The sequence below is a fragment of the Trichosurus vulpecula genome, chromosome 3, assembly GCF_011100635.1.
Source record: "Trichosurus vulpecula isolate mTriVul1 chromosome 3, mTriVul1.pri, whole genome shotgun sequence".
NCBI classification, from domain to species: Eukaryota; Metazoa; Chordata; class Mammalia; order Diprotodontia; family Phalangeridae; genus Trichosurus; species Trichosurus vulpecula.
This window is the reverse complement of record NC_050575.1, coordinates 377,880,750-377,905,596: the sequence shown is the minus strand read 5'-3', so window position 1 is coordinate 377,905,596 and position 24,847 is coordinate 377,880,750. Positions and strand designations below refer to the sequence as shown.

Genomic DNA, 24,847 nt, shown 5'->3' with positions numbered 1-24,847 from the left:
CATGGGAATTTCTGACTTTCCCATCAGCTATTTATTTTTAAACACTGCTCTTCCACTGATGTCTTCCTCCCATGCCTTATCACAGCCTGCAGCCTATGTGATGTGCCAGAAGATCTTTGCCTCTAAGTGCCTCCTAATGGATTTTGTCTGTCTTTTGAGGGTCAGTCATGCTAAGCTCTCAGAGGCTCATCAACAAAGAATGGGAAAGCAGATCTGCAGCCACAGCTGGTAACAAAGGCCATGTGGGAAGGTGTAGAGAGTTTCTGAGCCACATTGGGAAGAGATGAACCTCAGTAGTGAAATCAGGGGTCCATTAGGCCTTGAGTAATTTCATCATTGTCCCATATATTTCTTTTGCTGATATTTGAAGCTGTTAGCAAGCCTTTAAAAATGAATATCTCTTCTTTTATCTCCAGTAAAATAAGAGTAAGAAAGGACTAGATGATTAGTTGGGACTATGGCAGGGGACTGTGCTAGGATCTCCAAATGAAAGACAAGGACAGGTTCCAGCCTTAGAGAAAGAAGTCAGCAGCCCCAATGGTGCTGAGAGGGGAAGGGTAAGAGGAAGATAAGGATGAAGAGAAGGAGGAAGAAGAAAAACCATCTAAGTCCATCTAGGAGTGAGGAATGTGTGGTCATGAGGCCACATTTGGCCGTCTAGGTCCCAAAGTGTGGCATTTGACTGAACCCAAGCTTCACTTAAATCCTTAATTATAGGGTTTCTTACATGAAGCTTAGATTCAGTCAAAGGGCCACACTTGAGGACCTAGAAGGCCACATGTACCCTCAAGGACACAGGTTCCCCACCCATGGAGAACTTGGGTTTGGATACAAGAGGTCCCCTTCAAGCTAAGGTCATGTATTTACCACCTACATGTGAGGAAACACTGATTCCCCCAGCAGACTGCCCAAAGATGGTCACACAGCCAGGATCTCCTCCAAAGTGGGCAATGTTCTTCTGGATCCACCTCAGGGCAGCCACCTGATCCAGGTAACCCCAGTTGCCAGGTGCATGCTCATCCCCAGTGCTGAAATCCAGATATTAGACAGGGTTAGAGAATTCTGAAGAAGAGCACCAAGTTCATATGATTAAGGGATTTAAAGACCATCTCATCCACTTGAATGATGTAAGAGATAGACTGCTGTAACCAGACTTGGCAGTACCAGTATTCATCTACCCGCTGCATGACCATGGGCTAGTCACTTAGACCTCTGCCTCAGTTACCTTATCTGTAAAATGAAGATAATATTGGCATACATGGCTCAGAGTTGTTCCAAGGATAAAATGAGACACTATTTATAAAGCACTTTATCAACCTTAAAGAACTATACACATGCTAGTCCTTGTTGTTCTTCTTTTACAGACATAAACTGATGAGACACCTCTTGAATTCTTCTACCTGAAGGACTCCCAGTGCAGGCCTCTTTAGTGGCTCCCTGGGTCTTCCAGGGGCAGCCTCCACCATGCTGCTTTCTTCCCTTCCACCTTTCTCCCCGATCTCCTCCACCTCACCACCCTTGCCCCCACTCTCCCTTCCCCCTCCGTCTTTTAGCTCTCCTTTCTGTTTTGTCTCCCTCTATTACAATGTCAAGTCAAGTCAAGAAACATTTACTGAGCAACTACTATGTGCCAGGCACTATATCAAGCTCTGGCCAAAGAAGGAAAGGTAAACACAGTCCTTGCCCTCAAGAAGTTTACAGTTTAATGGAGGAGACAAACAGCTGTGCCCAAACCAAATCTACACAGGCTAGATTGGAGATGGTTCTGGAGGGAAGGCCCTGGCAGTTAGGGAGACAGAGAGAGGTTTCTTGCAGAAGGTAGGATTACCACTGAGTCCTGAAGCCAGCCAGAAGGAGGAGGAGTGAAAAGGAACAGATTCAATGGAGTGTCTTATTCAAGGATCAGGAGGAAGGGAGAGAATTTGGAGGAGCCTGAGAAGACAAGAGATCTGGGAGGAGGCCAGGCTCCTCTCCATGAACTCTGCAATCCAGCAACTTTATACTCCTTGTTCTCCTCAAACACAACTCTCTGCCCCCCAAGTCCAACTTTCCCTGGCTATACCCATGACTGGAATTGCTTGAAGGAATCTGAGACAGCCCTGATCCCACCTTCTTCAAAAGATCTCACTTTGCATCTTTCCCCTCCCCCCACACAACCTTTGCTGCCAGGGCCTTCCAGAGAAAGGAACCCCGTTTGATACTTTATAGGAAATTGGTCCTGGGGAAGCTTGGAGAAGCATGAGGTTCATTACCATGTGCTGTACCAAGCAAGCAAAAATGAAAGCAGCACACACACACAAACACAATATGACAACCTGCATTGACAGACAGAGATTCAGGGCACTCACATGAGGGAGACTTGTACAGTAGCAAGATCTGGGTGGGAGTACACACTCAGAGAGGGGTCTGAACATGTCAGTCTTATCCCTTAAAGGAAGGTTTGTTTGGAACAATCAGCACCACATGTGAGAGAAGGCATTCTTAATCAGACCCAGGTATGGTGGGGAACTTCCCCAAGATCCTTTACTGATGCAGGACTCAGGGACTCCAAGAGCAGGTGCCGGCACACACCCATGCAGTCAGCTGGGAGTCCATTGAGGAGCTGAGGTTACTGATGGGATAAGAATAAATCAGGACATGTGAAAGTATTGTCTGTCTGCTATGGTTTAAATGTTTTGTGGTCCTTAGGACCACTTACTGTGTGACTCCAGGTTGGAGTCCAATCACTTATAATAACAACATGACACGATGTATTTCAAAAATCACAAATGTCACAACTTCCCTCTGAGCTTACTTCTCTTTCATAGTGTAGATATTTTTAATGTATATGCTATTTATAAGTTGTCTCCCATTAGAATTGAACTCCCTGAGGGTAGAAATTGACTTTCCTTTGTGTCCCAAGCACTTACCACAGTGATTGGCATATAATAAGTGCTTAAAAGATGTTTGTTAACTGGCTGATTGACTGAATAAGGGGGTGATGGTCTGACCAGTGCTGTAGGAAGATCACTGACAGCTGAGCAGAGGGTGAATAGTTGTAGGGAGGGAAGAAGCTAGGGGGTCAATCAAGCAGGCATTATTACTCCGACTGTAATGTGGTAAGAGCTTGCACTAATGTGGTGGTACTGCCAGAGGAGAGAAATGGGCATATGTGAGAGATGCAGCAATGGTAGACTCCCTAGGACTTGGCAACAGATTGGGGCATTGGGGTAAAGAGAGTGGGTAATGGACCATGGCACCGAGATCACAAGCCCGGGTGACTGGGAGGATGATGATGCCTTTAACAAAGGATAGGGACATTGTAAAGAAGAGGGGGTTTGGTGGGAAAGAGAAAGGGTTCAGTTTGGAAATGTTGAGCTTATAATGAGACATAAACTTTGAGATAGTTGGAGATGGGATACTGTAGGTCTGCTCTGGAGATTGGAAGCCAGACTGAAGAGAGTAAGAGAAAAGAAAAAAAGCTGTCTAGCCATAGAAGGGAGGAGATGTATGGGATCATAACTACTGGGGATGGATAGATGGATGGATAGATGGAGGGAGGGAGGAAGGGAGGGACCAATAATGATTTTTAAGGTCAGAGGAGAGACATAGGCAAATTTGTAGATAGCAGGGAAGCAGTTGAGAGTGGGAAAGGGAAGATAGGAGAGAGAGGAGGGAGTATGGGAGAGAGAGAGAGAGAGAGAGAGAGAGAGAGAGAGAGAGAGAGAGAGATACTAAAGAATAGTTAAAATAAGAAGGATAGAAAGGGCAGTCTTCTGGAAAAGACTGGAAGGAATGGGATCATTTGTTTGTGTAGAAAGTATACCCTTAGTGAAGAAAAGGTCCACTTCCTCATTTAAGATAGGTAAAGGAGGAGAGAGTAACAGAAGGCATCTGATCAATGTGAGATAAGGAGGAGGGCATATAAAGGAGCTCAGTGGATGGCCTCATTTTTTCCAGGAAAATATAAAGCAAGATTCTTAGTTGAGATGGTGAGGAGAGGAAGAGCCATGAGAAGTTGGAAGAGGGATGCAAAGGCTTACAAAAGCCACTCTTGGTGAGTGAGATAGTGAATTGATTACAGAGGTGCAAAAAGATTGCCTTACCACAGTAAGGACCCAGTTAAGATTATGGAACATTAATCTCGATGGACTCAGGCAACACAGTTTCATGATTTTCTCCAGTTTCATTCAGGTGTATGCACAGAATAGCCAAAGGAATGGATCATGGGAATAATCCCAGGCTGAGTTTTGGCAGGGAAAGATTTGTCATAGGATAAGGGGTCAATGTCGAGGGGTTAAGATAGAGAAGGGAAGAGATTATAACCAGGCAGGGTGATGGCCTGGAAAAGAACTGAGGGGTGGGGGGATTGAAGGTCAAGGTGAGGATTGTGGAACATTTTATACCATTTTATATCATTTTTAATTTCAACCAGACCCAGAGCCTGAATTAATGAGTAACTGAAAGAAGATCCAGGACCTGGGCTTCTTTGTTCTCTAAAAGTTTGCTCAGGAAATACCCTTACCACTGTCAACAAGGCCAGATGAGACTGACCTAAGGACATTCTTACCCCTATTAGCCATTAAGGAATGAGACCCTAACTCCAAGAGAGAATATTAACTGACCTTTGTCAACATTCTTTACAACCCTATTCCATTAAGGAAAATCCTCTTCTTGTATCATGGTTAAACATACATGGGGGTCATAAATATGAGGTAACACAGGCTTGCTGGGTCTGCTAAAATAATGTATATAAGTCTTCTCATTCCTTTGTTCAGGAGCCAGAGCTTCAGCTCTCACTCCTTGTACATACAAGTAAGCTAGCTTAGCTATGCTTTAAGGGAAAATAATAAATAACATGGATTTTTCTATCACCTAGCATGTTTGCCTTCTTCAACCAGACTTTCAGGTTTAATAGTTATGGTGCCGTGAACTTCGGATGGAAATGATGGAAATGGGACAATGCAGCCCAACCTTGCCAATGCTTTGGGCGCCACAGGATTAATTTTTCCTGGAATTTTGGCCCTGACAAGGTGGGGGTAAGTTGTCTCTCTTCCCAGCTTCCAAAAAGGACTCCCACAAAATTGGTTGAAGTCCTAAAATTCCCTTTAAGCTAGCTCTGGGGGCAGGGATCAAATCTGTGGTAAAACACAGATCTGTAGGCAAACGCACATAGATCCCCTGGAAACACTGATTGATCTAGAAAATTAGCTATGGATCAGTCAAAAATTAGAATTAGAAGTCCAACCATTCCTCTACTCCCTCCACCCTATTCCTCACCCCCTCCCTCCTTTCATTCCCTTGGAGGCCCTGACCCTGTGGAGAAAAACTACACTTTGCTGTTACCCTCTCCCCCTCTGCCTCCCAGTACCTACTCTAACCAGAGAGGGGTAACTCTGTTCTACTACCATTGCCTCCTCTCTCTTCTCCTCCCCTCCCCCTTTCCCCCTTCCATTAAGGGCTCTGTTTTTGCCTTCTGCCCTATTCCTATTTCTTCCCTTAAAGGCTCTGATTATGGGGAGGATAAATGCATTTTATCCTTACTCCTAGCCTTCCCTTCCCTGCCCTAGTCCTCCTCCATCTCCCTTTTCCCCCTTCCTAAGGGATAGGATATGGAAAGTCAGAAAATCAGGAATGCCAAGGCTTCCCCAAAGACCATAGGGGTGCTAATAGCCAATTCCTGAAAGCTTCTAATTCTCTGTTGTTTAAACTCTGAGATCAGTCTGTATTTGTTCTGTATTTGTTTTGTTAATTGTCTGTTAATTGTCTGTGAGCGTGTGCTCTATGTCTATACCATGTAAAATCTGAAATGCAGGTAGCCAGAGAATTCTAAGGCTGCAGTTAGGGAAACAAATACTCTTTTCCTTGTTGTCCCTTGTCTGGTTAACTTGGAATTACAACAGAAATAGGGCTAAAACATTTTAGCATATTCTGGGATTGATTATTCATTAAAATTTTGGAAATTGGTTAGTTGGATTTTGGGAGAGAGAACTCCTGAGATTGTAAAATCACTCCAGGGGCTCACTCTTGCTGAAACACCTCCTCCCAATGCTGATCACTTATCATTCCCCACTCCTTCCCCAGAGTTAAGAGGGAATCTTTTCCCTTAGATTTAAGTGCAAAAATGTTTTTAAGGAGTGAGCAAAAGGTGAAGTTTACTTGAGTTACAATCATTGAGATCTTTCACCATTGTTGTCCTGTCTCTGACCAAGCCATGGCTGCAGTAAAAGTTAGAGCAGCTAAAACAAACTCCTCTCATCCCAGATCAGATTAGAATAGAATGCAGGAGAACTGTAGGGAAAACTTAAATCACCCTTCCCCACCTGGCAAAAGGAGGAGAAGGACAGAAATTCACAGACTGGTAGTATCATGACAGTCCTGTGCCCCTGGATACCTTTGTAGCCCATCCTTTTTGGCAAAGCTTGGAAATGTCACCCTATGCATTCTGCCCACTCTGTCCCTAGCAGCTGCAAACTGCCCTAGGCTCAGTAACTTCTGCAGTTGTTGGGGAAGGTCGAGGTAGATGGATTTGGACTTTCTGCCTCCAAGAATTGTCACCACTGGGATACTAGCTTCTGCTCTAGGTAACTTCACACTTCTTTGTTCCAGTTGCAAAACTGTATTTTAATCTCTGTTTGACCTGTTTCCTGATTTGTAAAGGGAAAATAATGATGATGGTTGTAACGGGATCAAAATGATAATGATTGTAAAATGTTTAACATAATGTCTGGTATTTGTTAGACACAACCTTATTATTATCTCTCTGATTTATTGTAATTGTTAACTTTTGAAGTGGTTTTTAAATACCAAAAGTAATAAGCTGAATAATTTCTATAAGTGGTAATCTGGAATTACAATTGATGTCATCTGAAAATTATTGTTTCTATATTTCTAAAATTGCATTGTATTTCTAAAATTCTCTTAGATTGTGAAATTTGAGAAAACAATTGTGTGGTAAGAAATGATATTATAGCAATTTTAATCTGATTTTGATATATGTGAATTGGGTTTTTAAAAGGGATGTAATGAAATTTTGAACTTACATTTGGTTATAAAAATAAATAATTAATAACACTGATATTTAACCATGAGAACAGACATTCTATGTAAAAAAATTTTCTATTATGAGAATATATCTGGTGGTTTAAAGTTATAGTTTCAAATGATGAAATGAAAGATTCTCTGTGCAAGGAGATTTAGAAATGCGTTCACCTAAATTGATAAATGGGTTGTTTCAAGTTTTAAAATGCATAATTATAGTAGGGCATTGTTACATTTCTAAATTGTGTAATTTGGCAAACAGATGTATCATCAATATTGAAAAAATGTGATTTTATAGATAATAATCTTTTCTTTTACAATGCTAATGGGCCTTAGAAATTAAAATGTTACCATTAGTGATTATGAATTCAGATTTGATTTGCTTATCCAACTAAGTTATAGTCTGTTCCAAGTTTTACAATACATGATCATTGCTTGTGGTGTACTTATATTTCTAAATTTGTTATATTATGCAACTTGGTTAACATTGCATTACCTATGCTGTTAGAAGAGCAATTTCTCTTATAATCCAGACATTATTAGATTAAGAACTGCGCCTAATTAAGAAATTGAGGTTATTAACTGAAACAAGGACTTTTGAAACCATCTAGTCATGAACTCTTATCAATCTTGTGTAAAGCTTTCTGTGTAGAGGAATTCCAATGGAAAAAGTTTTTAAAGTCCTGGTAAACTTTGTTATTGTGTTAAGGTAAATTTAATTGGGTATGTAATTATAGAAATTAAGTGTCCTGCCCATTACAACACGTTTATGACTAGGGAACTTTGTAACATCTAGGAATTCTGTGCAATATTTGAGAATGAGGACATTTGGCACCACCTTAGTTAATGAATTCCAGTGTTTAAGGGTTAATTTGCTTTAAGGAGAAAGAAGATGTCTATCATTTTAAAACCTTCTAAATAATTTTCTTCAGAAAGGTTTAGTGAGTATTCCTTTTAACATCAGGATCAATTTTAAACTGTTTTGAAGAAGGGAAAATACTTTTGAAAATGCTCTGTAAAATCTTTTTGTATAATTCAGAAGGCCTGCTGAATTTCCACCTGTAAGCTAATTGGTTGCAGTTCAAACCTACAGTGAGTTTTCAGAGTTTCTAGGTGAGAACCTTATACTTGGAAATTAATGCTTATCTATAGAAGTCTTGGGAGGGTGGTTAAAGCATATGTTTTATGTACCCCAAGAAAGGCCCTTTCAATGTCTTATTCTACATTTCTGAGTAAGGAGGCAGTCTGTGCATTCCTTACTCCTCCCCCCCACCTTAGTTTAGATAAGAAGAAAGAGTTTTACCTTTGCCCAACTGTCAGAAGGGAAGGAAGGGGGAGGAGCAGCAGTTACTGGGATTTGAGTTTTACTGAAAGTAAGAAAACAGTAGGGGTCAGGAGCCTCCAAACCTGGCTTCTTAAAGTCAGCAGAACTGATAAGATTAGACTAGACTTGAGATGGGCTTTGGTTTGGTAGTTTTTATTAGTGAAGCTTGCCATCTGATGGAAAAGAACCCTCATGGGGAGATGATATGGCAGATCTCTTTAATCAGAAATAAGCAGGTAGTGACAAAAGGGAAGTTATCTGCCAGAATCTGTTACCATTGTGAAAGAAGTTGGCTTTATGGGGAAAATGGAAAATTGGATAAATTCAAATATGTGAAATCTTGTTGTTTTTAATCAAATGACTGGTTACATTGGTACTCTTGAATAGCCAAATGAAAGATAATATGGTTTCTAAAGTATTAATGGGAATAATTTGGGAAAAAGGGAAAAGAAGTATTTGGAAGATGGAAAAGTTATGTAGCTTGATTTGATAATTATTAGCTCAATGAATATGGGACAGTCCTATCTGAAGGGTATTTATTTGCTATTTAAGATTTTATGGGATTATAGGAATTTTATTCTGATATTCTGATTACAGGAATAGGTCACATGAAGCCAGTAGTAGAATGGTAGGTATTACAGGCTGAGAACTTTAAAGGTGGATGTCTGTGCCTGGGAAAAAGTTTTGAAGACAACCTTGGACACATCCTAGGTAGGATCTTCCTGACTCTATTTCCCAATTCTGCTATTTTCTTTCTGAAAAGGAAAATCTCTGCCTGAATACTCCGAAGCCCTGCTTTCAGCATTCAATGGCTATATGATTGGCTATCAGATATGAGCCATGCCTGGAATCAAATAGAGCTAAGGAAGTTCTTTCCTTCTGTTAAGATATATGACATTGTCCCTCTTTTCTTTCATAGCAAATTTATATTATCAAGAACTTTTGTAAGCACAATGCTAAATCTATTAAGCAACAAATGAATATTGGAATATCTCTGAGTAATTATAATAGGATACAGGAATGAATAGCTTACAATTTCAACCTATGTTCATGACCAAATAAAGATTAAATAATATAGAGATAACATCCTCCAAAAGGAGGAAATGATTAGACAAAGTAATAAGGCAAAGATATAATGTGATAAATGCCTAATAAAAAGAAAAGGAATAGCAAATTTTGAGAAAAAGCCATAGGATCAGATTGATTCCCCTAAGAATTATATACAGATGTGTATGATTGGCTCCAAAATTTATCAGTCTTGGAAATTCAAGCTAATAAGTGTGTTTTGGTAATAAGATCATAAATTTGGATGTTAGCACAAGAAAATTGTATAAGATAGTAGTACAAGTGAAATTATATCTCCTTTATTAAGGTATCTGTCTGATAATTTTAAAAGGAAGATGAGTTCAATTTATGGTTGGACCTTCATATTTTAAAGGATTCTTATACCAGGTACAAATTTAGGTAAGGATAGAAACAGCAGATGATATATAAACTGAAATACTCTGAAGTTTCAAAAAAAAAAGGAGAAACAAATTTAAGTGATTATACTAAGTTATATTAAGTAAGAATTATCTGAGAATTTCTAGATCTGAACCAGAGAAGCAGAACTCTCTTTTACTATCTAGGGACCAGATAACTACAATCAGGCATCTGGGATTTAAAAAAAAAAGGTGTTGCTTTAAATGGGCATTAGGAATATGTAACTGGAATTTCAAGTTACTTTATATACGAATTATGCAATTAATTGCTGGAATTAAATTAGAAACATTTTAAGCTTTGTTAAGAATGGCTTGTGGTTTATTTTGTAAATGTCATCAAAGAGACATGGTATGACTAAAAGTTTATGATGCTATATGTACTGTGTTACTGGGATACAAGGAATTTAATGGCAGTCAACATTGTTAATAATGATTGCATTACTTTGCATGGTCATGTTTAAGTTTTTTTGGTTATCTAATATGTAAATGTAAAACATGTGACATGTAAATTTCCCCCTCTCAATACCAGTCTATTGTGAACCATCTAAGTGATTTGGTCTGTACCTGACTTAATGTAATTGTGCAATTTTGTGAATTGTGATAAAAACTTTGTTGTATTTGTTTAAATTCAGCCCTGTGTGGCTGGGATACCAAACCATTTATTGCACTGTTTGAACTTAGCCCTGCATGGCTGGGATCTAGGTTGTGCTGTTTTTCTCTCAATTATCAAGTCATATGTGTTCTGGGAGCTCCTGTCAAATCTGACTACTTCTATAGCTGCCAACATGTGCATATGGACTCCTTGATCCTTCTGTCACATCTGGGGATTGCCCCTGCTCCCGAGTGGACATCTGAGCCCATAGGAGACTTTGCCCTCCGGTTTCAAAGGAGCCTGAATGGGACAGAATCAGATGCAGGCAACCCTCCCAAGAGCCCAGACCAGAACCTGAATGAAGAACTGCTCTTTCCCTTTCTGAGTCCTTTGCATTCCCAAGACTGTTTATCTGTACCTTTGGTGTCTTTGGCTTCTTTTACTTAGTTGCTCTGTTTTTCCCCATTATGCTCCCTACCCTGATGCCCCTTGCAGCTTGCTCCCTCTGCTCGTCTACAATTAGTTTACAATAACTGCCCATCTCTGGGGATGTCCAACCACAGGAAGGAAAAACCTGAATCCACCTAGATAAGGATTTTTAGAACTTCACCCCTGAGGGAGATAGAAGTTTCTCCATACCTTAATTGGTCTTCAGGCAAAACTTCCAGTTTGCCTTTGACCAAAAGGAGGAAATGTGGAACATTTTATACCATTTTATATCATTTTTAATTTCAACCAGACCCAGAGCCTGAATTAACGAGTAACTGGAAGAAGATCCAGGACCTGGGCTTCTTTGTTCTCTAAAAGTTTGCTCAGGAAATACCCTTACCACTGTCAACAAGGCCAGATTAGACTGACCTAAGGACATTCTTACCCCTGTTAGCCATTAAAGGATGAGACCCTAACTCCAAGAGAGAATATTAACTGACCTTTGTCAACATTCTTTACAACCCTATTCCATTAAGGAAAATCCTCTTCTTGTATCATGGTTAAACATACATGGGGGTCATAAACATGAGGTAACACAGGCTTGCTGGGTCTGCTAAAATAATGTATATAAGTCTTCTCATTCCTTTGTTCAGGAGCCAGAGCTTAAGCTCTGACTCCTTGTACATACAAGTAAGCTAGCTTAGCTATGCTTTAAGGGAAAATAATAAATAACATGGATTTTTCTATCACCTAGCTTGTTTGCCTTCTTCAACCAAACTTTCAGGTTTAACAAGATGAAGAACAGGGTCAGGGGTTACAAGGCAGAGTCTAGTGGAATGATAAAAGATTGTGACTAAATAGAGGAGTTTTGGAGTTAACAAACATACAAGTGGAACACTCATGAGTCAGGGTAAAATCAAAGGTGCTATGATCTCTATATAGCTGAGGAAGAGTGGAGGAGTAGGTTATGAGAAATGAATACACTGAGGAACTGGGGAGTTAGAATGTTTAAGAGAATATCAATGAATGTTGAAGTCCCCCAGTATGAAGGTAGGAGTTGGGAGAGAGAAAAAGACTGTAAAGAAGGCACTGAACTCATTGAGAAAGGAAGGAGAGTGTCCTAGAGGGTGGTAAATAACAGTTACTAGTAACTTTATTGGGTGATAAATATGGATTGAATGACCCTGAATGGAGGAGAAGTTGCTGAGTGATGATGGTAGAAGTAGAGTATGAAAGTGGTAGTAGGAAACAAGGACTGTTTCTCTTCCCCGGGAGGAAGGCATGAGTTAAAACTCAAGTAGTGCTGGAAAAGGTCACCAGGTAAGCTGTGTGATCAGAAAAAGTCAGGGTTGGGTGACTAAAACTACAGAGAAGGGATAAGAAAGGAAAGGGGCAAAGATGAAAATAGGTTTCTTAGTTATGGAACAGGCATTCCAGAGAGTACAGCGAAAGGGGTAGGTAGCTTTAGATAAGACATTACAGAAAATTGGTACTTGGAAAGCTAACAGAATCATGAGCTTTATTACTATGCAGTACAGCAAGCCCAGGCTAGGTTAACACAGTAGGACCATCTTGTTTTCTTGTTCTGTAACCCCTTCACTTAGTACAATGCCTGGTGCTTAAAAAATGGTTTATCCACCTGCCTGTCTTTCAACTAGTCTATCTATCTACACCTCCATCCATTTGTCTGTCTATCTATCTGTCCAACCATCTGTCCATCCATCCTTGCATCCATCCATCTATCCATCTACCTATCTCTCTCTGTCTGTCTCTCTCTCTCTCTCTCTCTCTATCTATCTATCTATCTATAATGTGAGGCCAAGAGAGAAGTGAATTTATTAGTCATGAGAAGAATGGCTATAATATGAAATTGGGTCCTCTGGTCACAAATCTAGTGATTTCTCTACTACATCATGATTAGCTTGTGGGGAAGTCAAGGGAAGGCAAGAGATATGTCATCTAGTCAGGAATTTACATTTATCATCATTCAACCACTCAGAGATCTAGGAATTCATTAGAGAAAAATACTTGTACTCACATTTTACTGGGGTTAAGTCTTACCTGAAGAACCCAGGGACACCCAGCCTGTACTGGATGGTGACCACTACCACATTCTGGGAGGCAGACAGTACAGAACCATCATATATGGAAGCACCACCAAAAGCTAGAGCACCACCATGGATCCACACCATCACCTGCATGAATCAGACATAGTTTTCCTTAAAAGAACAAATCCCACAAAGCATGGCTCTGCTGCTCACTTGTGCAACAGGAAAATACTGTAGCCTGTTATCTTGTGACCTAGGATAAAGTAGTTCTAAATGTGAGTGAATTCATTTATCATGACTGACAGGTTATGCATCAGAGCTCCTCTCAGGTAAGAGTCCACTTCACTTGACTCAGAGGGAGTTCAGATCCTCCTTGAAATCATCCTGGCAGAATCACCTCTCTGACATCCTCCTGCTGCCAAAGATAGACATGGAGCAAAACAACCTCTTCTAGAGGATCCTTGTTCCCCTAAAACAGGGAAAGGAGGCAGGGGTCCCTTCTAAGGGATGCAGACCAAACCAGACAATAGAGAAGGCAAAGTGGGCAATAAGCTCTCTGGGTCACATCATCTTGTAGGTGTTTCAACTGTGGCCCAGAGAACTTTCTTTGTAGCAGTAACTGCTCACTCAAAGCCAAGGTAACCAGCTGGAATAGATTACCAGCTCTAGGCTATGCCTTCTATTGCTTCTTTTTAAAATTATTTTATTTTTAATTTATGGAATAAAACAAACATTTCTATCACATAGTATAATAGAAAAGATGATTTCACATGAAACTGCAAATGTACAACTAGCTATTTCATTTAAATATACAACCAAAGTAAATTCTTTTCTTTTTTTTCTTTTGGTTCTTATAGGTTATTCACTTTATAGGGAGAAATTGCAACTGATTAAAACCCATCTTTAAAAGACTTTACTCCATCTCCTGCCCATAAACCTGTCTTTAATCTTTCCCATTGTATTTGCATTGTGGAGATGGTATGGGGCAGGGAGGGATGTCCTTTCAATCTTATGTATCACTGGCACCAAATAGGATTCCCCAACTCCAGCATAAAAGACCACAGTTATTTTCAGCCAAAACTAAACTGTGGGGGGAACATGCCATCAGAAAATCAGAACCAGTAATAGTTAAAAATCAAACTGTCTTCATAAAAGCATAAGGTTGTTGTTCTTTCCAACTCTTTGTCATCCTTTATGGGTGTTTCTTAGTAAAGCCACTGGAGTGGTATGCCATTTGCTTCTCCAGCACATTAAGGCAAACAGAGGTTAAATGATTTGCCCAGGCTGACAGAGCTAATGAATGTCTGAGGCCAGATCTGAACTCAGGTCTTACTGACTCCAGGCCACTGCCAACTGATATTGTGTGGATAGAGCAAAGTTCTAGGCATTAAATGCTGGGTGACAGGAAAAGATTTTATAATCTCTATATCTAAAATTATAAGAGAAAGACCTCCTGTTATTGTTCAGATTACACCACAGTGTTTTAAAAGTATGGTGCTCTTTATGAAGGGATTGGGACACTGCCTAAGAATTTCAGAGAGCTGAAGGGGCTTTTGTTCACATGAGAAGATTCTTTCCCTTCTATGAAATGTAGGTAGTGATTGGTGGGAATTCTACTGGCATGTTTGGGTATCAGGAAGTAGACAGATTGCTGCTATGTGAGCAAATACAATGGATCAAGTCCTGGGCACTGAAAAAGCCAGAGCATGGACTGACTATGGTGAAGGCACATTTTGCTATGAATAACTGGGTGCATGGAGACAATAGGGAGCCCTTCGTACAAGGGAACTTGCCTTGAACCTCCTTCCCTTGTGGGATCATTTGGTGCATATGACTGTACCCAGAATTCTGTCTCAGGCAGGATCATTGGATCATAGGTTTTAGAGTTGAAAGGGATTTTAGAGACTGCGAAAGCCCCATCTGACAGATGAGGAAACTGAGGCCCACAGAAGTTAAGCAACTTGTAGAAGGTCATACAATCAGTATGAAGCAGAGGTAGGCCTTGCCCTCAGGAATTCTCACTCCAATCCTATGCTCTCTTCCCTACACTCTGTGGTTTGGTTACTACTACAGGAATCTTCCCTCCCACCCACCATTCAAACCACAAGCCCTAAGGGGACAAACAATGAAGAAAATTGTAAGATCAAATTCTTTCTGTTATACCTGGTCTGAACTCAGGCCTGCTGAGCTTTGCCTGAACAAGATCAGTTTCTCTTGGACAAAAATTCTCTATCCCATGGAACCAGGGAACCTCACATATACCCCAGCTCATTCCTTTGCTCCAGGTGCCCCTTAGTCTCCTGGAAGCAATGGAAATTCATTCCTTGTCTCCCTTTGCAGGGCCAGCATAGGTGGCATTTCCTCCAGTTTTCTCATCCTCCAAGGCATTCCAACCTCCACACTCCTTTTACCAAAACAACTCTGATAATCCTATATTTAGGAACTTGCTCTGACTGTGGTATACTCATTCATTCAATACATTTACTGAGCACCTACTATGTGCAAGGCTCTGTGATGGGTAGTTTGAATAACACTAGGTCCATGCCCTCAAAGTACTTCCAGTGAACTAGAAGACAATCTAAAAACTATAAATCTATAATCATAATTCTAATGAAACTAAATAAACTATGGATCTAAAGACTAAAATACAGATTGTTATAGTCTACATTATGGCAGCTAGATGGCATAGAGGATAGAGGGCTGGGCTTGGTGTCAGAAAGACTCATCTTTCTGATTTCAAGTATAGCATCAGACACAAGCTGTGCAACCCTCAGCAAGTCCCTTGAATGTGCTTACCTCGGTTTTACCATCTGTAAAATGATCTAGAGAAGCAAATAGCAAACTACTCCACTGCCAAGAAAACGCCAGATGTGGTCATGAAGAATCCAACGTAGTTGAATAATGACTGAACAATAACACAGTCTGAACTAAGTATCACAAGGTATATGATGAGTGCCATAAGGGAGATCCAAAATAAATGTTAAGGGAGCTCAGAGGAAAGAGAAAACACCTCTATTTGTATCCTCAGCACTAAGGAAAGGGGTTCCAGGATTGTAGAAATGGTGGTTGAGTTGAATGTCGGTTTCTTGAAGTACAGAGAAGGCTTCATGGGCAGATGACATTTGAGCAGTTTGGTTCACTATCATTTATTTAAAGAAAGGAAGCTGGTGTAGATGATAGAGGGTTAGCCTTAGAGAGAGAAGGATTGGGTTCAAGTCCTGCCTTGGACACATAGGAGATATGGGACCACAAAGAAGTTCCTTAGCATCTCAGTACAGAAGACATGCCAAGACTCTAAGTTACAATACAGGTGTCTGTCTTCATTAACAGAGAGTTTCCACACAGTTAAGTTCCCTACAGCAACAGGATGATAGCTGTGGACAGGATCAAGAAGTGTTTCGAAGGTCATACTTTATCAATGCTTCCCTTGGTTTCTTTAGTAATAATAACCTGTAGCAGAAATTGATATCATTCCAGATCATAGAACCAACTCCCTGAAGTCATTTCAGTCTTTTTCAGTCATGTACAACTCTCCATGACCCCATTTGGGGTCTTCTTGGCAGTGAGAGAGGAGTGGTTTGCCTTCCTTTTGCCAGCTCATTTCACAGATGAGGAAACTGGGGCAAACAGGTGAAGTGACTTCAAGGTCACACAGCTAGGAAGTGTCTGAGGCCAGATTTGAACTCAGGAAAATGAGACTTCCTGACACCAGGCCTAGTAGTCTATCCACCGTGCCACCTAGATGCCTTGAAGGTATAAGGAGACAGATTTCAGCCTCATGGGAGGAAACATTTGCTAACAGTGTGAGCTGTTCTCCAAGAGTACAGTAGATTGCCTTAAGAAGTAGTGAGCTTGGACACAGAGCCAAGATGGCCCTGTGAAAGCAGCATCTTACTGGAGCTCTCTCACATATTCTGTCAGGTACCTCTAAAAAAGTGAATCTGAGCACATTTGAAGGAGTTAGAGGCCACTAATACACTTAATGGGGCAGGAGCACTGGGTGCGGTTCAGTAACAGACCACACCAGAACAAGAGCAGCAGAGGAACCCAGCCATTCAGCCTGTGTGGTAGAGTGCTGGGTAGGTAAAACCCATGAGCAGGAGCCAGCCCAGAGCAGAAGTATCACCTATGGCAGTGATCCCCAGATCTCTCAGCCCAGGACAAAAGTCTTTTGGAGCTACTGGAGATACCACCACAGAGCCTTTGGCTGAGGGAGCAGGTACCCCTGAGGCCTCCAGCCCACAGTGTAAAAGTTTAAACTTGCCTTCTTGAACTTCTTGGAGCCATGATGACCAGATAAAATGGCTCTCCCTCCCTTCCTCACCTAGACAATACTCCCTCTGGGAGAAACCATGAAATAGAGAGCCATAAGTGGGGCTTCAGTAGCCATGTTTCTCAGGAAGCTGGGGAGTTCCCTCTTGTGGTGGAGGAAGGAGACTAATGCAGGAAGAGAGGTGTGCCAGCAGGCCCCACCTTAGCAAAACAGAGGGAGTTCCTAAGCCCAGGGGGGGTGGAACCAGCAATTGTCAACACCAAGACCCCAGATGTGCCTTTGCACAGCCAGGTGAAGTGACAGACACCAGCTCAGACAGCTGCTAAGACCACCTAAGCTGTAGGGCAAGCCTAGAGGAAGAGGAGACTTTCAGCAGCTAGACCACCCTTCCCCACACCTCATGATACTAGAGGCCACAACACACAAAGCCAGTGAGCTCCAGAAGCAGAGATCCACTTTAGAAGCCAGGGGGAACAAAATAAACACCATGAAAAAACAAACCAGAAGACAAAAGGCTAACAATCTCTGTTATGTAGCTAGGGAATATCAAAATACCCATTCAGAAGAAGAGAGCATTGACACTATACCCACATCTGAAACCTCAAAAGGGAATGTGAGCTTTTCCCCAGCCCAAAAAGCAATCCTGGAAGAGCACAAAGAGGATTTTAAAAACCAAATTAGAGAGCTAAAAGAAGAGAATGAATCTTCAAAAAGTAAAATTGGCAAAATGGTTAAGGAGGTTCAGAATATATTTGGAGAGAATAACTCCTTAAAAAGTAAAATTAATCAAATGGAAAATGAGATACAGAAGCTAAATGAAGAAAACTATGTGCTAAAAGTTACAATTAGGCAAGTAGAACCTAATGACTCTATGAGACACTAAGAATAAGTCCAACAAGATCAAAAGAATAAAAAAATAGAAAAAAATGTTAAATATCTGATTGGGAAAACAATTGACCTGGAAAATAGATCCAGGAGAGATAATCCTAGAATTATTGGCCTACTGGAAAGCCATGATGAAAACAAGAGTCTGGAGAGTATTTTTCAAGAAATCATTAAGGATAAGTTCCTCAAGGCCCAAGAATCAGAGGGTAAAATAGTCATCAAAAGAATCCACCGATCACCTCCTAAAATGGATCATAAATTGAAAACTCCAAGGAATATTGTAGCTAAATTCCAGAATTATCAGGTCTAAAGATAAAATACTGCAAGTGGTCAGAAAAAAAACAATTCAAATGTCACAGAACTATAGACAGGATCAGGCAGAATCTTGCAGCTTCTACTATAAAAGACAGGAGAAATTGGAATATGATATTGCAAAAGGCAAAGGAGCTTGGACTACAACCAAAGATCAACTACCCAGCAAAATTTAGCATAAGTTTTTGAGCAAGAAGATGGATATTCAATGAAATAAGGAACTTCTGGATCTTCCTGATGAAAAGACCAGAGCTCAATAGAAAATTTAATCTTCAAATACAAAACTCAAGAGAGACATAAAAAGGTAAAGATGGGGAAAAATGAAACAAACCTCTGTTGTTCAATAAGGGAAAATTGTTTACATCCTTATATAGGATTATATTATTGATTTTTGTGTTACATATGTCAATCTTGAGAATTGTACAGTTATGACAATTGAAAGGGATATACATAGACTGAAGCTGTCACTATAAATTAACTGATGTCATGATAAAAAACACAATTGGGGGGTGCAAAGGGATTGTTCTGGGAGAAGAGGTAAGGAGGAAATAGAAAAGGGTAAATTAAGTCACATGAAGAAGCAGTGTTTGAGCTTTACTCTCATCGGAGGGAATGACATACTCTGATAAGTACAGAAATCAAACCTGTCCTACAGGCAGTAGGAGGGGAAAGAGGAAAAAAAGGGAAAGTGGATAGAAGGGAGGGAAGAAGTAGCAAGGGGAAAAGGATAAGATAAGGGAGAGGAATCAAGAGGGAGGGAAAATTGAGGAAGACAGTGGTCAAAAGCAAAACTCTTTTGATGAGCGGAAGGGAGAAGGGAGAAATAAAAGAATAAATGGGAGGGGGGTGGGGAATAGGATGGAGAAAAAGACACAGATAGTAATCATAACTGTGAATGTAAATGGGATGAACTCTCCGATAAAATGGAGATGGATAGCAGAATGGATTAAAAACCATAATCCTACAATATGTTGTTTACAGGAAACACATTTCAAACAGGGAGATATACACAGTGTAAAGGTAAAAGGCTGGACTAGACTATAATATGCTTCAGCTGAAGGAAAAAAAAATAAGAGTAGCAATCCTAATCTCAGAAAAGGCAAAATGAAAGATAGAGCTAATTAAAAGAGATAAGGAAGGACACAGAATCCTGCTAAAAGGCACCAATGACAATGAAGCAATATGATTACTTAAAATATATGTGTGAAGTGTTACATCATATAAATTCTTAGAGAACTTAAAGGAGTTACAGCAAGAGAGAGCAAAACTATACTAGTGGAGGACCTCAACTCCCCTCTCTGAACTTGATAAATCTAACTTCAAGAATGAGACAACATATCAAAACTTATGGAATGCAGCAAAAGCAGTTCTTAGGGGAAGTTTTATATCTCTAAATGCTTACGTGAATAAAATAGATAAATAGGAGATCAATGAATTGGGCACACAACTGTAAAAGGTAGAAAAAGAATGAATTAGAAATCCCCAATTAAATACCAAATGAGAAATACTGAAAACCAAAGGAGAGATTAATAAAATTGAAATCAAGAAAATTATTGAACTAATAATAAAAATAAAAGCTGGTTTTATGACAAAACCAATAAAATCCATAAACCTTTGGTCAATTTGATTTAACAAAAAAGAAAGAAGAAAACCAAATTACCAGTATCAAAAATGAAAAGGGTGAATTCACTTTCAATGAAGAGGAAATTAAAACAATAATTAGGAATTATTTTGCCCAACTCTATGCTGATAAATGTGACAAACCAAGGGAAATGAATGAATATTTACAAAAATATAAATTGCCCAGGTTAACAGAAGAGGAAGTAAAATACCTAAATAACCCCTCTCAGAAAAAGAAATTGAGCAAGCCATCAATGAACTCCTTAGGGAAAAATCTCCAGGGCCAGGTGGTTTTACATGTGAATTCTATCAAACATTTAAACAACAATTAATTCCCATACTTTATAAACTATTTGGGAAAACAAGTGAAAAAGGAGTCCTACCAAATTCTTTTAATGACACAAATATGGTACTAATACCTAAACCAGGAAGAATCAAAACAGAGACTGAAAACTATAGATGAATTTCCCTAATGAATTTTGATGCAAAAATTTTAAATAAAATATTAGCAAAGAGATTGCAGCAACTTATCATGACAATAATGCACTATGATCAAATAGGATTTATTCCAGGAATGAAAGGCTGGTTCAATATTAGGAAAACTATCAACATAATTAATCATATCAACAACAAAACTAGCAGAAAATATACAATTATCTCAATAGATGCAGAAAAAGCTTTTGACAAAAATACAACACCATTCCTATTAGAAATACTAGAAAGCATAGGAATAAATGGAGTCTTCTTTAAAAATAAGTAGCATCTACCTAAAACCATCAGTAAGCATTATATGTAATGGGGATAAGCTAGATGCATTTCCAAGAAGATCAGGGGTGAAACAAGGATGTCAATTATCACCCCTATTTTTCAATTTCGTACTAGAAATGTTAGGTTTAGCAGTAAGGGAAGAAAAAGAAATTGAAGAAATTGGAATAGGCAAAGAAGAAACTAAGTTATCACTCTTTGCAGATGATGTGATAATTTACTTAGAGAATTCTAGAGAATTAAGTTTAAAAAACTACTTGAAATAATAAATAACTTTAGCAAAGTTGCAGGATATAAAATAAACCCATGTAAATCCTTGCCATTCCTATAGATTACTAACAAAGTCAAACAGCAAGAGATCAAAAGAGAAATTCCATTTAAAGTTACTGCAGACACTATAAAATATTTGGGTTTCTATCTGCCAAGACAAAGCCAGGGCCTATATGAGCATAATTATTAAACACTGTTCACAAAAATAAAGTCAGATCTAAATAAATGGGAAAACATCAGTTCCTTGTGATTAGATTGAGCTAATATAATAAAAATGACAATTTTTACCTAAATTAATTTATTTATTCAGTGCCATACCAATCAAACTACCAAAAACTTATTTTACAGAGCTGGATAAAATAATAACAAAATTCATCTGGAAGAACAAATGGTCCAGAATATCAAGAGAATTAATGAAAAGAAATGCTAGGGAAGGTGGCCTACCCATACCAGATATTAAACTGTACTATAAATCAACAGTCATCAAAACTATTTGGTACTGGCTAATAAACAGAGTGGTGGATCAATGGAATAGATTAGGTACACAAGACACAGTACTCAATGATTATAGCAATCTACTCTTTGATAAATGCAAAGAATCCAGCTTCCGGGCTAAGAATTCACTATTTCATAAAAACTGCTTGGAAAATTGGGAAATGGTATAGCAGAAACTGGGCATAGATGAATTTCTTACACTGTATGCCAAAATAAAGTCAAAATGGGTTCATGATTTAGGAATAAAGGCTGATACTATAAGCAATTTGGGAGAGCAAGGACTAGTTTACCTGTTAGATTTATGGGAAACATAAGAATTCATGACCCAACAAGAGATAGAGAGCATTACAAAATGCAAAATGGATAATTTTGATTATATTAAATTGAAAAGTTTTTGCATAAACAAAGCCAATGCAACCAAGATAAGGAGGGAAGCAGAAAATTGGGAGAAAATCTTTACAACTGGTGTCTCTGATAAAGGCCTCATCTCTAAAATATACAGGGAACTGTGCCAAATTTATAAGACTACAAGTCATTCGACAATTGACAAAAGACCAAAGGATATAAACAGGCAGTTTTCAGAGGAAGAAATTAAAGATATCTATAGGCATATGAAAAAACTCTAAATCACTATTGATTAGAGAAATGCAAATCAAAACAACTCTTAGGTACCACATCTCTCCTATTGACTAACATGACAAAACAAGAAAATGATAAATGCTGGAGATGATGTGGGAAAATTGGAACATTATTACATTGTTAGCAGAGTTGTGAAGTGATCCGGTTCTTCTAGAGAGCAATTTGGAACTGTGCCCAAAGGGCTATAAAAATGTGCATACCGTCTGACCCAGCAATATCACTTCTAGGGTTATATCCCAAAGAGATCATATGAATGGGAAAGGAACCCATATGTACAAAAATATTTATAGCAGCTCTTTTTGTGGTGGCAAAGAATTGGAAATCAAGGGGATGCCCATCAATTGGGGAATAGCTAAACAAATTGTGGTATATGAATATAATGGAATACTATTGTGCCATAAAAAATGAGGAGCAGACAGACTTCATTATAACCTAGAATAACTTATATGAACTGATGCTGAGTGAGGGTAGCAGAACCAGGAGATCATTATACACCATTACAGACACACAGTATCTGTAAGGACTAACTTCAAAAGACTTGACTCGTCTCATTAATGCAAGGTTCAAAGACAGTTCCAAAAGTCGCATGATGTAAATAGCTATGGACATCCAAAGAAAGAATTATGGAGTCTGAATGCATATTGAGGCAAACTTTTTGCTCCATCTTTTCCCCCACCCCCCCCCGCCCACCTTTTTTGTGTTTTGTTTCTCTGTTCTCATGATTCTTTCCATTGGTTATAATTCTTCATTACAACTGGGCTATTAGGTAAACAAGTTCAACGTGAAGGTATATGTAGAACCTACATTGGATTATATGCCATCTTGGGGGTTTGGGAGGAGTGGAAAGGGAAGAAAATTTGGAACCCAAAAACTTGTGGAACTGAGTGTTTAAGTTAAAAGTTAATGAAGTTTAAAAAAAAGATTAAAAAAAAGTAGTGAGCTCCCTGACCCGGACAACTTAAGTGAAGGCTAGATGACTAGTCATGGATATTTAGAGACAGTGACTGTTCTCATGCTGGTGGGAAGAGGTGACCTCCAAGTCGCACCCAGTTCTGATGCCCTAGGATTCTCATCCCTCTGTGGAAGATATAGAAATCTTGCTTACCGGCAATCTGGCCCCCTCCTTTGCAAAGACAGGAACATAGATATTGAGGTACAAACAGTCTTCAGAAATGGCAGTTGTGGAGATGTTTCCTTTCATGACCATTGCCATTCTTTCTAGAAAAGTGAAATTCTGCAAACACCTAGAAAACGTAAGAGATGATCCATCTGAATAGAATCATATGAGAATAATAATAATTATAATTGCGTGCTTTTGAGGTTTGACTTTCACAATACCCTGGATAGGTAGGTGTTATTAATACCCCTACTTTTTTTGGAGGGGGCAGGTGAAGCAATTGGGTTTAAGTGACTTCTCCAAGGTCACATGGCTAGTAAGTGTCAAGTATCTGAGGCCAGATTTGAACTCAAGTCTTCCTGATTCCAGGGCCAGTGAGCTATTCACTGTGCCACCTCTCTGCCCCATATTATCCCTATTTTACAGATGAGGAAACTGAGGCAGGCAGAGCTGCAGTGACTTGCCAATATTTCACCACTTCCAATAGAGTCTTTTTTCTTGTTCATTTCTTATTGATATGTTTGGGTTTGTTCACAATTATTAAGCTGGAAACAAAGCATTTTTTAAACTTAGAAAAACTTGGAAACTGCAGGTGTAGCCAAGATGGCAGAGTGAACATAGGGACATACTTGAGCTCTCTCAAATTCTTTCAGATACCTCTTAAGAAGTGAATCTGAACAGTTCTGAGAGAGGTAGAATCCACTAGGAGACAGAGTGTGGCAGATTTTCAAGCCAGGAGAGTCCAGAAAGAGAGGGATCTGTTGTACCGGTCTGGAAGAGCACTGGGCACGCAGAACCACCCTGGACCATACCAGAGCACCAGACTGGAATGGGAACAGGCCCAGTCTGCCTACTGCAGTGGTGATCCACAGGCCTCTTGGCACAGGACTGGAGTCTGTTGGAGCTAGGTGAGACAGAAGCACAGAGCCTGCAGCTGCAGCAGCCTCTCCTGGAGCTATCAGCCCACAGTCTAAAGGTCTAAAACTCACCTTCTTGAAATTCTGGGAGCCATGATGACCCAGAAAACTCTAAGAGCTCTAGTCCATCCCTTGAATAACCCAGAGAATACTTCCCTAGGAGAAACCCTGGAATAGAGGAACCAGAAGTGGGAGTTCAGTAATTTTTTAGCTCAGGAAGCTAAGGAGAACCCCATTTGTGGTGATGGAGGGAGACTAATGGAGGAAGACAGGCATCCCAGCGAGGCCCACCTTAGCAGACCAGCAGGAGTTCTGAGCTCCAGGGCAGTGGATCCAGCAAGCACCATCCCTAGGACCCCAGGTGTGCCTTTTCACAGCCAGGGGAATTGGCAGACAACACTGCAGACCTACAACTGAAACCATCCATGCCTTGGGAAAAGAGGAGACTTCCATCAACCAGACCACCCATCCCCCATACCTCACACTGTGACACCCAGGAGAAACTCAGAAAGACTTCACTGGGCCTCGATCCTGGGAACTCATCAGCCAACTTCATCTCAGCATCAGATGAGCTGCAGCAGTATATAGCTTCTAGCTGATAAAACCAGAGGCCACAGTACACAAAGCCAGTAGCCAGGCACCTAGCTCCCAACACAAGAA

At 39.8% G+C, this 24,847-nt stretch overlaps 1 protein-coding gene across 1 annotated transcript in view; it reads right to left on the bottom strand.

Annotated features, from left to right (window-relative positions):
• The window catches only part of LOC118840810 (cocaine esterase-like), a 47,368-nt gene that overhangs the window by 14,735 nt on the left and 7,786 nt on the right, over positions 1-24,847 (bottom strand). The window contains exons 3-5 of the mRNA XM_036748161.1: positions 23,259-23,397; positions 12,908-13,041; positions 875-1,028 (exon numbers count right to left, since the gene is read on the bottom strand). Coding sequence (XP_036604056.1) covers positions 875-1,028; positions 12,908-13,041; positions 23,259-23,397 — 427 coding nt within the window. The remainder of the gene's footprint in view (positions 1-874; positions 1,029-12,907; positions 13,042-23,258; positions 23,398-24,847) is intronic.